Below are 12968 nucleotides of genomic sequence, written 5' to 3'. Positions count from 1 at the left end.
CCTCATGTTATATACTGATTGATTGGGCGGTAGCTTGAAAATAAATAGTGAATTTGTAGGCTAAATCATCAGAGTCTTATTTAGTAAATGTAAAATAAAGTGCTATATTTTTCTTAACATAACATTTTCATAAGTATTATTGTTAATACATATATAATCTAGCAGCTCAGCCTTGTCTGTAAACTCTGACAATGCATCAGACTTCTTTAAGAGCTTTAAAACATGTGTGAATACAGCTTTCAATTAATGAAGTAAAAAGTCCTCTAGAATAAACAGGTGAAAGAATTACTTTTAATTCTGCTTAACTATGAGGATTTATTACAAGCTGGGCATAGGGAGCAGCTGCCTTATGGTCCCCAGACCCTTAGAGGGCCCAGAGGTCAATGTGAGTTTGTAAATTTCTTTTGCAGTGTTTTAATAATCTGCAAATTCACTGGGGTATATGTACTACTAAAGGTCTTAAAGTCTGAAGGAATGAACGACCTGTCTTAACTGTCTTGGTTGGGGGCCCTGTGTCAAAAATTACACAGGGTGTATTCCCAAATAATTTTGTGTTTCACCAAATTAAAATAAAGATCCACAAAAAAAATTGCCCAGGGATGTACTATCCCCTGGTCTGAGTACAAACAACAAATGAGTACAGATTTTTTTCCCCACATCTGTATTTGTAATTTACAACATTTGCTCAGTATCTCCAATCTTAATGGTTTGATTCTAAATCACATTTAGTATGGTCTGCCAAAATTATCTGATAGACAGCTACTTGAACTCACAAACAGGGTTGAATAACTTAATCAACATTAACAAACACATACACACACATACACACACACACACATACACACACAGAGGAAAATACATTGACCTTACAGTCACTTTGCTTTGTTACATTATCAAATGCTGAATAATTTAATCTGGGCTATCGCAATTTCTCAGCCAGATTGATCGTCACAGCCAAAAGAGGATCAGTGAGGACCTTGGAGATAATTCAATTCCTTATCTTATAAAGAGTTTTTAAGATAAGAAAATTAAACTCTCAATCTTATAGTTTATAATGTAAATATCAGGGGACAGACAATATAACCATTACAACTAAATGTTTAACCCTAACCTGAACCTAAATCTAATTTTAACCTGAACCCCTAAAACCAAGTCTTAACCCCCTGACAGCTCTTCACTCATTTAGTTAGGCCAAAACATCCTCACTCAACATTAAACACATACACCTGACACAGCACAAGCTGTAATGTAAGGCAGCTTTATTCAGTTTAATCATCAGCTGTATAATAACATTAATGAACAGTGACATGGAAAAACTGCAAACAACACAGACATGAATGATAAATATAATATATTAAAGAGAAGAAAGACATGTTAAGTTTCTTTTTATAATAAATAAATGTGATGGATGTGAGCTCATTTCATCCATTTCCAAATCCACCACTAGAGGGAACCCTTCATCAGCCTATGATTAATGAAAGTGCAACAAATATGCAGCACAGTGAGTAAGGATTGGTTTAAATGTTTTTTTCATTAAATAAAAAAATCATATGCTCTAAAATCTATATTTTTACAGTGCTTTTCTGTAGAATATATTATGACTTCATATCAAGAACTAATCTGCTACAAAAAGGAGATAAATCCTGTTCCCTATTAAAGACTCCTGTTCAAGAAATGTGGCCCAAACACCACCCCAACCACACAGGTGATGACAAACAGCACCCAGAAGATGACAGCCAGCAGCTGCACACAGAACAGTGTCTTCTTGCTCTGCTGTATGACTTCCTCCTCACCCACCAGGCCCGGCGCCGTACCGTACGGCCTGTCTGGGTGCATCTGCTGCACCCGCAGGCTGACTGTGGGCAGGATGATGAAGCGGGTGTCCCTGCTGTCGCCCTCCAGGGAGAGCACCACCCTCTGGGTGACTGTGGCCAGGCGGGTCGCCATGGTCACGGGAAGACGGAAGGCCACGGGGGGCAGCCTGGCCAGGATGCGGGAGTTGCAGGGTAAGGAGAGGGCGTCCCCGGATTCTAGAGGGGTGAGGTGGCGGCACAGGGGGCAGGGGATGGCCGGCAGGCTGCGGGGGTCAGAGGGCTCAGAGCAGCAGAGCTGGATCCTCTGGAGGCACTCGGTGCAAAAAACATGGAGGCACTCAAGCATCCGGGGGCATTTGTTGTACTGGTTGTACTCCTGGTAGCAGATGGGACACTCCACATCCATGGGCTCCCCAGGGGCGGGTGCTGCAGCAGCCGGGTCCCCCTGCTGGGGAGCTGAGACTGCATCCTCTGTCATGGTGGGAGGGAGGGTGAGTGGAGTCGGTTTGGGAGCTCAGTGATGACAAGTTGTAGATTTATCTTTGATAGAAGTTGGTGAAATCTGTAAAAGAGAAAACTTTCAAGACCAACTTACTCTACCTCTGTGAGAACTCCAGACGCTTATGTGGCATTTAAACACCAGCATCTGCTCCCCCAGGGATGTGGCTTTGTTTCTTCTAAGTTTTATGAACAGATTCCACAGCCCATGAGTCATAGCAGTCATCCATTTAACCGCTCAGACATCCACTGTCTAACCACCCCCCAACCCCCTGCACTCACAATCACCCCTGCTCCATGTAATGTGTGCTGGCCTGCACGACACACTCAGAGTGTGTCCAGGAAATTGGGAAATCAAAAACAAGTAAAGAGCTATGACAGGAAATAATAAGTCACTGTAATGATGCTTTATGCGTATGTCTGTGAGCTTGTCCAAACACCGACTCCTGAGCCAACAAACAGAAAGTAAGTGCAGGAGTCAAATTAATGTTCAGTAAAAGGAATAATTCCACATTTTGTGACATATCCTTTTTTTTTCTTGCTGGACGTTGGACATCTTTGGACATCAAGTTTGACATTTCATTGAGCTCTGCCTTTGGGATACTAGGGGGCTTTGTCACCGAATTTACTGAAATGACTGATGCTCTCGTTTTTCTTGAGAAGACAGTCTAGAAACAGATAGCATTCTTAATCTGTCCATTCAATAGCTATAAATCTAACTTAGCCAATTAGCCTAGTATGAAGCCCAGAGACAGGGAGGAAAAAATTAGCCTGGCTCTCTCCGAAAGTAACAAAATCCACCGACTAACATCTCTACCGCTCATTAATTAACATGCTTCACCTCAGTTGTTTAAAACTTACAAAAAACAAAGTGTAAAACGACAAGTTGCTGTTCTCGGTAAGCAGATTTTGTTAGCTTTGGACAGAGCCAGGCTAGCTGTTCACTCTTGTCAGTCTTTATGCTAAGCTAACTGGCTACTGGCTCCAGCATCATACTGAAAGGTAACAACTGTCTCATCTAACTCGTAGCAAGAAAGCTAATGTTATATATATATAACATATATATATATATATATATATATATATATATATACTTTTTTTGTCCCTGTTTGTTGCTCACATGGGACAACTACAAGGCAACCCATTCTACCTCATGGGGGTAATTGTTGCTTAGCAGACGGGGTCTCCTTTGAATTGATCCATGGCAACACATTGCCTGAAACCTTTTGTTTCACAAGTAAACTACATATTTGTTGCAACAGTGCTTACAATTGAATTTACAGCAACAATAAGCATTTTGTTTCACTGAAAAAACATATCATATCTACTGACAGACAAGCTGTGAAAAGAGAAGTGCTGGGGGCAGAACTGAATGGTTGCTCTGTATAGATAAATGAACCCTCTTGTATCTATGTCAGCCAACAGTTTCAGTGAGATTATACTGAGAGAAATTGGCAGTGCTCCATCATTACACACTAAGAAGTAGATAAGAGGGGCACTTACCCACTGCACAAACCCCTTTGATCAGAGCACACTTTGATGCCCACCTCCGACCCCGCTGCTTCCGCTCACACAGTTCATACTTCTTCACATGTTGGTACAGATCTCATCCTGGCAGCAGAGCGTCTTCCTCCCTCCTCTACGTGCACATTAACCACTCAAATTTCTATCTCACTATTCTGTGGCATACGTGTCTAAGCTTGGCTCGCTGGTAACCTCCTGTTTTCGCTCGGTCTCACCTGATTTTACTCGTCTTCGTCTCTCTGTCTGACCTCCCATGAGGCTTCTCTGTGGTTTTGCTCAGCAGTAATTAAACCCTTGGTGATGTGAAGGTAACCAGGATACTCGAGACAGAAAATGACAGATTGGAGTCTCTCAATTCCAACAACTCTTACTCTACTCACATATTATGTTATTATAATTCCTCAGAGTCAGCATGATAGAGCTTTAAAACATCTAAATGTAGAACAGGGTGTAATTATTAACATTTCTCTAAGTTTAAAGTGAGTTTTCTTTGTTAATAATATAAAAATATTCTTTTATAGACTGAAAATGCTCAGTTAATTCTAGTGTGTGTCAAACTAGTAAAAGTAGCAGTTGTATAAGTTGCAGGGGGAGAACAGTTAATGTGTGATAATGTGTTCAGAGCAAGATGTATGTTCCTCTAAAGTTTAAACAGGTGAATTATTGACATAAATAAAGTCACAGGAGTCACAAGCTGTTGTTCAGTATCTGCTACGCACCGATTGAATGATTTCCTTGTAACCAGTGCGGCCTGTGCAGACATGTTAGACACGTCCTCTGCTATTTTCAGCATAATCATTTATTGCACTATAAAGCTATAAAAACATAGGAATGTTAAAATGACTTTCCCTTGGTGATTAAGATCTGTGTGATAAGTGAGTTACTTGGACGAGGGGAGAGCTTCCCTTGAGTTCCTCTGTAGTTACTGTAAGTCTGCTCTGATAAAAACCTCGTCACAGATTTTTCAGTTTTCAGCAACAAGTTGTTAAGAAGAATAGATGAGAAACAACGGAAGTTTTTTTTATGATCCTGTACTGGTTGAGGAAGTTGCTGCCACACAAAACACTTTACTCCTGTGTTTTCCCTAGATAGCACTTAAGAAAAAGTGCAGCTGAAATTTCTGAGAAATAACATTCATTTTTCCACGTATTCAGTTATAAATCCAAGTGTTGGACAGTTTAAAATTTTTACCTGGTAAAACTAGATAAAATGTTAGGGTATCACATGACACAGTTATTATGGTTTATCCTGGGGGGAGCATGAATGTGTGCACCAAACCAGCGAGACAGTGACCAGTGAGATATTTCGCTGCATTAATGAAAACTTTGATCTGCTGGTGGTGCCAGAAGAAAGTCAAGGGGATCATACAGGTGAGTAGGCGTCATCCTCTGGGGACCATGAACATCCATGCAGCAGATGATGAGATCTTTCAATCTGGACTAAAGTGCAGAGTCATTCCAAGAGCCACGCTGCTAATATGACTAAAAACCCACTGGATTAAAATAAATATGATGGATACATTTTCACAATGATAAAAGGCAGCAAAATTGAATTCAACCATCATTCTATCAGTGTCAGGTAAATCTGCCTGTGTTACTGGAGTTTTAAATCTGGTGCACCAGTAGTGATGCCTTTCACATCAACCAGTAATGACCAGTTCACCAGAGCTGAAGACAGGAGTAACTGTAGCTACAGAGACGGAGTAGGCAACAGCAACTCGAGAAAAGTTTCTTCTGTTCCAAATAAAAAAAAGAAACTCAGTGTTCTGAGGAAGGATTATGGTCTAAAAAATCTGGCAATCAACAGCAAGGTAATTCCTCTCATTGCCACAAGGGGGGGGGGACAAAAGTTTTGCGTTGCAGGTTTAAAGCTTGCGGAAAACACAAAAAGCAGCAATATCAAATCTGGATTTTAGCTATTTTTCTCAATGAGTGATGGTGACATGTTGTGCACTAATGTTAGGGTGTGTGTTACCCCTTGTGATGCACCAAATCAAAGTCAGAAATCTGTTGTAGCATTTGCTAACAGCGCAGTAAATCACACAGGTAAAAGGCCTGGATGAACAGTGGCAAATAAAGTAAATAATCTGCTGTAACTGTAAGAGTAACTATACAGCATTTTTGTGTTTATGCAACTCACATTAAGCTGGCCTTGCTAAAGAGAAAAGTAAATAATCTATTTAAGGTTTTACTGTAATCTTTGACTATTCCCCCTACTTTTTGGAATCAGTTTCCTTTTCCTGTAATTTAGGTTGAAAAGTTGTGTTTTATCACGTCCAAATTCCCTGACAGTAAACAGCAGAAGGAGGCAAAAGGGGGAAAATTAATAAAAGACCCAGCAATACAAGCATACACAAGTACAGAGAGAGAGAGAGAGAGAGAGGAAGAAGGAGAGCGAGTGAGTTTGTGATTGTTGGCCAGAATGTCAGCGGAAATCACCATGAAAGGAGTTCATGCTGAAACAAGTGACAGGAGGAGGGTTGTTTGGGGTTTACCGTAGGGAGGGAAAAGCTGACTTCACGTCATAGCTCACACACCCTGACATATCTGCGAGGGTGAGGAAAGGTGAGACCTCTGAGATAAAGCTGAGAGAGATTAAGTAGGGAATTTCAAGCAGGGACAGCCTCAAACAACAGTTTCCCTGAAGTAAAACTTCAACAGTCTTGATATGACCTCAATCCAACATGTAGTGATAAATCAACAGAATGTGTTTAATGTCTTTCATCAGCTTGGACCTGGCTGTGATTGTGACCTGTGTTTTCAGGGTCACTGGTTGTGTGGGTTTGACTCTAGATTCAGAAGTGAAAACTAACTCCATATGTTTAATGTCCCACTGTGAGGATACACCTACTCATGTCTATTGTGCGTGCGTGTGTGTGTTTGTGTTATGGTACACCAGGTTTCATTGCATCACGTGTATTTTCAGCTTGGTGACTCATAGGTTGTGTGTGTATTCGGTTTAAACCTGCTACGTTTCTGGCAACTTATCAACTTATGAGTCCCTCCTACAACCCACTCACTTCCTCAAACCCTGAGGTATAAGTCCGGACAGCTCACTCCTGACTTCATTCAAACCTGGAGGTAAATCACCGAGAGAAGACCCACATCAGAGAGGACGATGTTTTCAGAGCTTGAGTGCGGAATTTGTTACCGGACCTACAACGCGGGTCGGCGGTGTCCCCGGGAGCTCCAGTGCAAACACAGCTTCTGTCAGAGCTGCCTCCTGGCTCTCTCCCGACAACCGGGACCCGAGGAGGCGCATCCGGGAGCCGACAGATTAATCGTCTGCCCGCTGTGCCGACAGACCACATCCATCTCCGCCGTGGAGAAGGTGAGAGCCGAGCTCAAGGTGGACGAGTGTATCCTGGAGCGGCTGCTGACCGCGGGAGTCCTCGACCGAGAGGAGGAGGAGGAGGAGGAGGAGGAGGTGGACCAGGAGGAGGGAGAGTGCGGCTGTGACGATGATGACCAGGGGGCGACGCTTCCTGACGCTCCAGCCGAGGAGAGTGACTCCTCCGCGGGGTCCAGAGGCGGGAGGTTCCGGCGGTCTTGGAAGAAAGTTTGGCGGAAGGTTATGGGGAAGAGCTCACCACAGAACGGCGGAGAAAGTAAGTAAACACCGGGCTGTTGTTCATGAGAAGTGGTTCCTAACTAGTTTTACAAGTTGTCGTGTTGTTGGCTAAATAAATAATGTGGGAGGAATCATTTGGGACGCGCCATAAGGGAGTTCTTAAAATGAACAATTTGAGAACAGGATTTGGTTGGAGTGACCACAGTAACTGTAGGCCATAAATTCAGGCTTTTGTTCTTATTAAAGGCCATAAAGTCAGCACAACAGGCAACAAGTAACTTAATGATGTTGTTAAAAGTTTAGGATTTTAGTCTCAGGCTTGGCTTATGTGTAAAATGTGACACATCTAATAAAATCATCCGTATTTGTTGATTTCCTTTTTTCAAAAGTGGTCCTACAGTAGTCTAGAGTAGAATACAACAACCCTTTATGTGAACACAAGAAGTTTTCCTGTAAAAACAGTGACTAAAACTGTGTCTAATGTATCATTTTTCCCCTCAGGAGACTGTATGACCAGTGATGACTTGAGGAACTTGGCCATGATGTCCTGCTACATGTTTTGATCCGCCCACATCCTCAGATACCCTGGACAATGTGATACTGTATTTATTTCCAATTGCTGTCTGACAATGACAACAGTGATGATGATGTAATCTTGCTGGCAAGACACACAGACAAGATGAACAAGACTATTGTTAGTATTTCAGCTCTCTGACTGTCTGTTTTTACTACGTAGTTGTTGAATGAGTAAATTAAATAGAGAACCTGTTAGTTGCCAAAGTGGCCAATTTCAGGGCTGTATGAATGTACAAATGTATTTTAATATTTATTCTCTTCATGAATGTATTTATTTTCAAATATTTGTTACATATTTAAGGAAAAATAAATGAATTCTGGTTAATGTGAAGTTTTCTTTGGCTGCATTACCGAGTTCTGGATGAGAATCAGAGTGTGCATTATTAAAATGAAATACACTGGTCAAGCTTTGACCTGTGTGTTCACAAAAGTACAAAGAAAATAACACATTTCATTGCACCGAGGCCTGACTAAATGCAGGCTTTAGAAAGTAAGATTCAAGTTAGAGGCAGAAATTATCCTTGTATTCAAAGAAAACAGAGAATAAACACAAAATATATCAAATATTTAAAGAAACAACATAGTATTGTACATGAAATGGGCAAAATTAGGAAAATTACCTTTCACAGACAGCTCCAGGAAGTGGGTTACCTAAAACCAGGTGAACAGCATTGCCTCCAATCAGACTCAACCAGCAGCAGAGCAGCAAAGCTTCTCAATGCTTCAATTCTTTGGGTTGACAACACTACTACAACTTTAAGATTTTAAGATCCTGTTTTGACAGGGACCTGGGAAGAAGCTGTCCATCATGCTGGGCAATATTGCTCTTTACTCAAGGTAAACGTTGCATTTTGCAGTGGTTTTGCACATGTAATCATACAATGGGAAACAGAGTTTGATTGACACCATTAGGATTTTCAGAAATTACAAGAAAACACCTTTGAGAGTTTTTTTTTTCCTGCAGATCTCTGGTTGTCTCCTTGCTGCTCTGTTCAGTCGTCATGTCGTTTATCATATCAGATGCGGCAAGAGGTGAGCGCAAACAGGCCAGTGTCTGCCAGGCAAATATTGCAGAGTCTGCAGTTTCACAGTGAGCTCATCTTAATGACTCTCTGAAAAATGCTATGAGGCATATGTTGGCTGGCTGAGTCAGATGGAGACTGATATACAGTAGTTGTTGTCTAAAAACAGTAACTGATAGTATTAATAGTAGAATGGGGATTTTCCCTGGCACGTCTTTAACTGGGCACATTTGTGCTTTCTCCTGGCAAATGTACAAAAATGTAGAGAGATGATAATGTTAGTGTGGGAAAATTATATCATGATTTCATGGTTAAATTTAACAACCTAAAATGTATAATATATAACACAACTGGGAAGAATTAAACTTTGATGTTAACCTGATAACAGATTTTTCTTTTGGTGTTTTCATAGTAGCTAACACTATCAGGTGATCTGTTTGACTGCACTATAAAGAATAAAAACATAATATCTTATTTCCCCATTCTTTTCCACCTTTAGCCAGTCCCATGACAACCCAAGAGGACAACAGAGTGAAGCACAATATCCTGAGCTCACTGTTCCCTCCATATAGCCAACGTCATCCCCTCTCTACTGGTCCAATGTCAACTGAAACTGGACTCCAAACTGGAACTAATGATGAAACTGATATGAGTTGGAATTCCAGAGGAGCTTTGTCAATCATTGACCATCGATCAAACCCTCAGCAGTTTATCAAAAGTAACTTTGGTTACTATCAAAACAACCAAGATAACAGACAAGCAGGAATAACCAGAGTTCCAGGTGAGGCTAGGCCAGGGAGCAGCACTTTCAGCAGTCACTCTCAGAACAGTGGGCAGAGATTTGAGAGGCCACAATCCAGATTAAATTACCATTCTCCCTCTCAGAAAGTAGGCCAAACTGTAAATTCTTATAATTCATACCCACCGATAATTAGAAAATCATCTCAGAAAGAAGCTGGAAGTCCCTTTTATCAAGTGTGGGTCCCCACAGATGCTCAGAAATCCAACGACAGAAAGGTTCCTAGAAACAACTCCCCAAAGTTGGCTATGGATAAAACAGCTTTGCCATTACAGACCAGTGAATATTGGAGTACTTCACTGCCAAGTCCTAGAGGGCATTACAGTGGCTATAAAGAGACAGATGAGCTTGCTGCGGTCAGAGCGCAGAGTACATCTACTGGGGTTCAATCAAGCAAATACCGTGGCTTTTCAAGTCAAACTGCCCCTCATGTGCCATCAATCAGCGTCAGCTTGGACGAGTCGGTTATTAAACACAACCCCAGCCCAGAAAAACTGACACCATCCATCACAGATTTCTCACAGGGGCTGAACTCAGTGACCAGCAGTAAAACTCTAAAACACAAAAGGATCCAGTCGTATCTCTTCAAAGACTCCCAGACCTCATTAGAGTCAGTTAATGCAGTAACAGGTAGGGAAGAAGCTTTAAGTGCACTGAGGCCCTCTGATGCACACGATTACGGCAGATTTGCTTCAAATGTTAAACAATTACACAGAAAAAATCCAACCAAGAAAGATCCTGACATGAATGTGGCCCAGACAGACAGTTTTACCAAGAATCAACTCATCCCAAGCATATATCCTCCCACTCAGCTCTCCTTGTATCCTGCCTCAGGAAAAGGTAGGACTGTAGAGATTTTTGTCCCTGATCGTCACGCAGCTTCCCAGGGTAACTCTGCCACTAGCAGCAAGAAATCTGTGGTAGAAAGCCTAGTTAATGCAACTACAAGGGGGTTATTCCATGGTTACAAACCAGGACAATCCATGAAAAACATCTATGGCATTAGAGGGTTTGAAAAGCCTGTGTGGCCAGCTTCGAAGGAGCATGCCTCCAGTAGAAGGATCAACTCTAGACAATACAGTTTTGACAAAGGAAAGGACTACAAGTTTAAAATTGCAAATACATATCCCTCTTTGTCACCAAAGTACAGCTTTGGCCAGAGAAGAGCTTCTACAACGTCTACTATGACTACAAATCCTAAGTGGACACACACAGATTATTCACCGCCTTCTTCTGGCTCTTTAGATCTAATCCAAACAACAGCTGTTTCTACTCCAGGGCTGTTCAGATCAGATTTTAAGGACGTCCAGCCTCTGCTGCCTGAACGTGATGCCAGTAAAGACAGCAGCCCAGATCAGAGACAATTCAGGATCTCCAAAAGGATATATGGTCTCAAAGGATTTGGCACTCGACCACTTGAGGGAGCCAAACCTTTAGTTAAAGAGCAAGATACGTCTGGCACATTTGAGAAAGGTTTTGGACCTAGGAGTTCACAGATCTGGCAACTCAAAAGGAGCAGGATTCACAGATGGTACAATCGAACAGGTGAAACTGAGCCAGAGACCAGCAATATATCCTCACAGAGACGAAATGAGCTAAGCAGTGAAGACTTTAAACCACTTCTACAGACTGAAGGAAACAGTGAATCAGTCGAGCACAACAGGTTTACACCAGACAAATACAAAAAGAACAGAAAAATCTACTCTTTTCTGGGATTTCAACCCATTCAAAACAGAATTGGAAATGCACATAAGACGTACACAGAGAAAATTCCAAAGACAGTCTCTTCAGCTTATCTCAGATCAGTAGGGGGCCTCAGAGTTGAATCCAGCCCAAAATCTGAGCCAAGAACGCCCAGCAAAGCCAAAGCCAAACCTGTGGCAATGAGGGCGAGTCTGCTCAACGGTTCCACCAGCAGCATGGTGAGAGCGAGACGTGTGAAAGAGAAACACGTCAACAGCAAAAAGCTCAATGAGTCTACCTCTCTGACTGGTGGTGCTGTAAGTGCAGCCATCGTCAGGCTGCCCAAGCCAATCCCCACCGCAGTCAAAGATGTCACATACGCTGCCATTCTCGGAAGTGCTTCATTCAGCAGTGTCAGAGCTACAACCCAGGTGCCACTCACACCGGCTGATAAGGATTATTTTCCAAACGCTACCGCTACGACCAAGCAGAAAGAAGTGGTGGGTAACTGGACCTTAAACTCTGATGATGGAGGGCACAGTAGGGAGAACATGAGCAGAAGTCCTGAAGCAAAGGCTGAAGAAGAGGTTGAAGACTTAAGCAGTGTTGAGGAAAACAAGCCTGGCTTTAAAAGCAGGAAATCTGACAGTGGAATGAAAACATTTGACTGCTTTCTTGGATAGCGAAGGAAGTGGAAGTGGAGTTTTTAATCTGTCCTGATGTAGATGTTTTGTCAACTGATACGAGACAGGGACTTGGTGAGGATTTGTTAGAGCTTGATTACCTACGAATATCAACTGGAAACATCTCCTTCAAGTCAGTGCAACTGTCCCATGCTGAGAAATGATGGAAAGTTGTTGAATTGTTGTGAACAAGCCCAATAAAAGCTGAAAAAGTGCTTGTGATCTTGTTTCTGATTGTGACTAAATCAGCCATGTTTTGGATGTTTTATATGTAAATTGTTCTATATTTTGGGACCAGTAACTTTCTGGTTATTGGGCAACTGGTCCTTGCTGACGAAAAGTCCACATTTATTTATCACTATCACTATGTCCTGATGTCTTAAACAAGTTATATTATTATCATTCTCTTCTTATACAGCCTACAGGGGAATGATTAAGTTTCTTCACAGTTTAAATAACACAGGCAACACAGTGCCGTTAGCAGCAGAACATAAGTTACAAGGTTGCAGTGAGATTATCTGGTGATAAATATATTTGTTAGTTGCAGTGCTGTAGCCTGTCTGAAGTCTCTGCGTAATAAAAATCACTCATGTGGCGCAACGACAAACAGATTTACAAGAAATACTTGGACTGGTTTGAAACTACAAAGGTCAAACGTGGCTTTCCGAGCATCTCTTTTGCTCCATTTGGCAAGTGATTTGCATGACGTAATGTTGAACAGGGAACGAGGAGGGGAAAACGAGGGAAGGTCGTACTCGAGGCTTTTTATAAATTGATTCTATTCCCATTCCTTGTGTCC

At 41.8% G+C, this 12968-nt stretch overlaps 3 protein-coding genes across 3 annotated transcripts; 2 read left to right on the top strand and 1 right to left on the bottom strand.

Annotated features, from left to right (window-relative positions):
* Positions 1–1262: 1262 nt before the first annotated feature.
* si:ch73-335l21.2 (RING finger domain-containing protein) lies at positions 1263–4351 on the bottom strand. The gene is made up of 2 exons (XM_018696486.2): positions 3816–4351; positions 1263–2376 (listed from the first exon to the last, which is right to left on the bottom strand). The coding sequence occupies exon 2, from the start codon at positions 2290–2292 to the stop codon at positions 1654–1656; it is 639 nt and encodes a 212-aa protein (XP_018552002.1). The 5' UTR covers positions 2293–2376; positions 3816–4351; the 3' UTR covers positions 1263–1653.
* Positions 4352–6864: 2513 nt separating this feature from the next.
* Positions 6865–8307, top strand: si:ch73-335l21.4 (E3 ubiquitin-protein ligase-like). The gene is made up of 2 exons (XM_018696487.2): positions 6865–7443; positions 7908–8307. Exons 1-2 carry the CDS (start codon positions 6954–6956, stop codon positions 7967–7969), a joined length of 552 nt encoding a protein of 183 aa, XP_018552003.1. The 5' UTR covers positions 6865–6953; the 3' UTR covers positions 7970–8307.
* Positions 8308–8430: 123 nt separating this feature from the next.
* Positions 8431–12384, top strand: LOC108897071 (uncharacterized). The gene is made up of 3 exons (XM_018696482.2): positions 8431–8819; positions 8947–9014; positions 9504–12384. The coding sequence occupies exons 1-3, from the start codon at positions 8791–8793 to the stop codon at positions 12167–12169; spliced, it is 2763 nt and encodes a 920-aa protein (XP_018551998.1). The 5' UTR covers positions 8431–8790; the 3' UTR covers positions 12170–12384.
* The last annotated feature ends 584 nt before the right edge of the window (positions 12385–12968 follow it).

The sequence above is a fragment of the Lates calcarifer genome, linkage group LG14 (assembly GCF_001640805.2).
Source record: "Lates calcarifer isolate ASB-BC8 linkage group LG14, TLL_Latcal_v3, whole genome shotgun sequence".
NCBI lineage: Eukaryota > Metazoa > Chordata > Actinopteri > Centropomidae > Lates > Lates calcarifer.
The sequence above is the reverse complement of the archived record's forward strand: the minus strand, read 5'-3'. Positions and strand labels throughout refer to the sequence as shown.

Bases quoted from the DNA above. Each gene is read 5' to 3' on its own strand.
- si:ch73-335l21.2 (XM_018696486.2), bottom strand. From the start codon at position 2,292: ATGACAGAGGATGCAGTCTCAGCTCCCCAGCAGGGGGACCCGGCTGCT.
- si:ch73-335l21.4 (XM_018696487.2), top strand. From the start codon at position 6,954: ATGTTTTCAGAGCTTGAGTGCGGAATTTGTTACCGGACCTACAACGCG. The intron at 7,444-7,907 runs GTAAGTAAACAC...TTTTCCCCTCAG, and splicing joins ACCACAGAACGGCGGAGAAA to GAGACTGTATGACCAGTGAT.
- LOC108897071 (XM_018696482.2), top strand. From the start codon at position 8,791: ATGCTGGGCAATATTGCTCTTTACTCAAG. The intron at 8,820-8,946 runs GTAAACGTTGCA...TTTTTCCTGCAG, and splicing joins AATATTGCTCTTTACTCAAG to ATCTCTGGTTGTCTCCTTGC. The intron at 9,015-9,503 runs GTGAGCGCAAAC...TTCCACCTTTAG, and splicing joins CATATCAGATGCGGCAAGAG to CCAGTCCCATGACAACCCAA.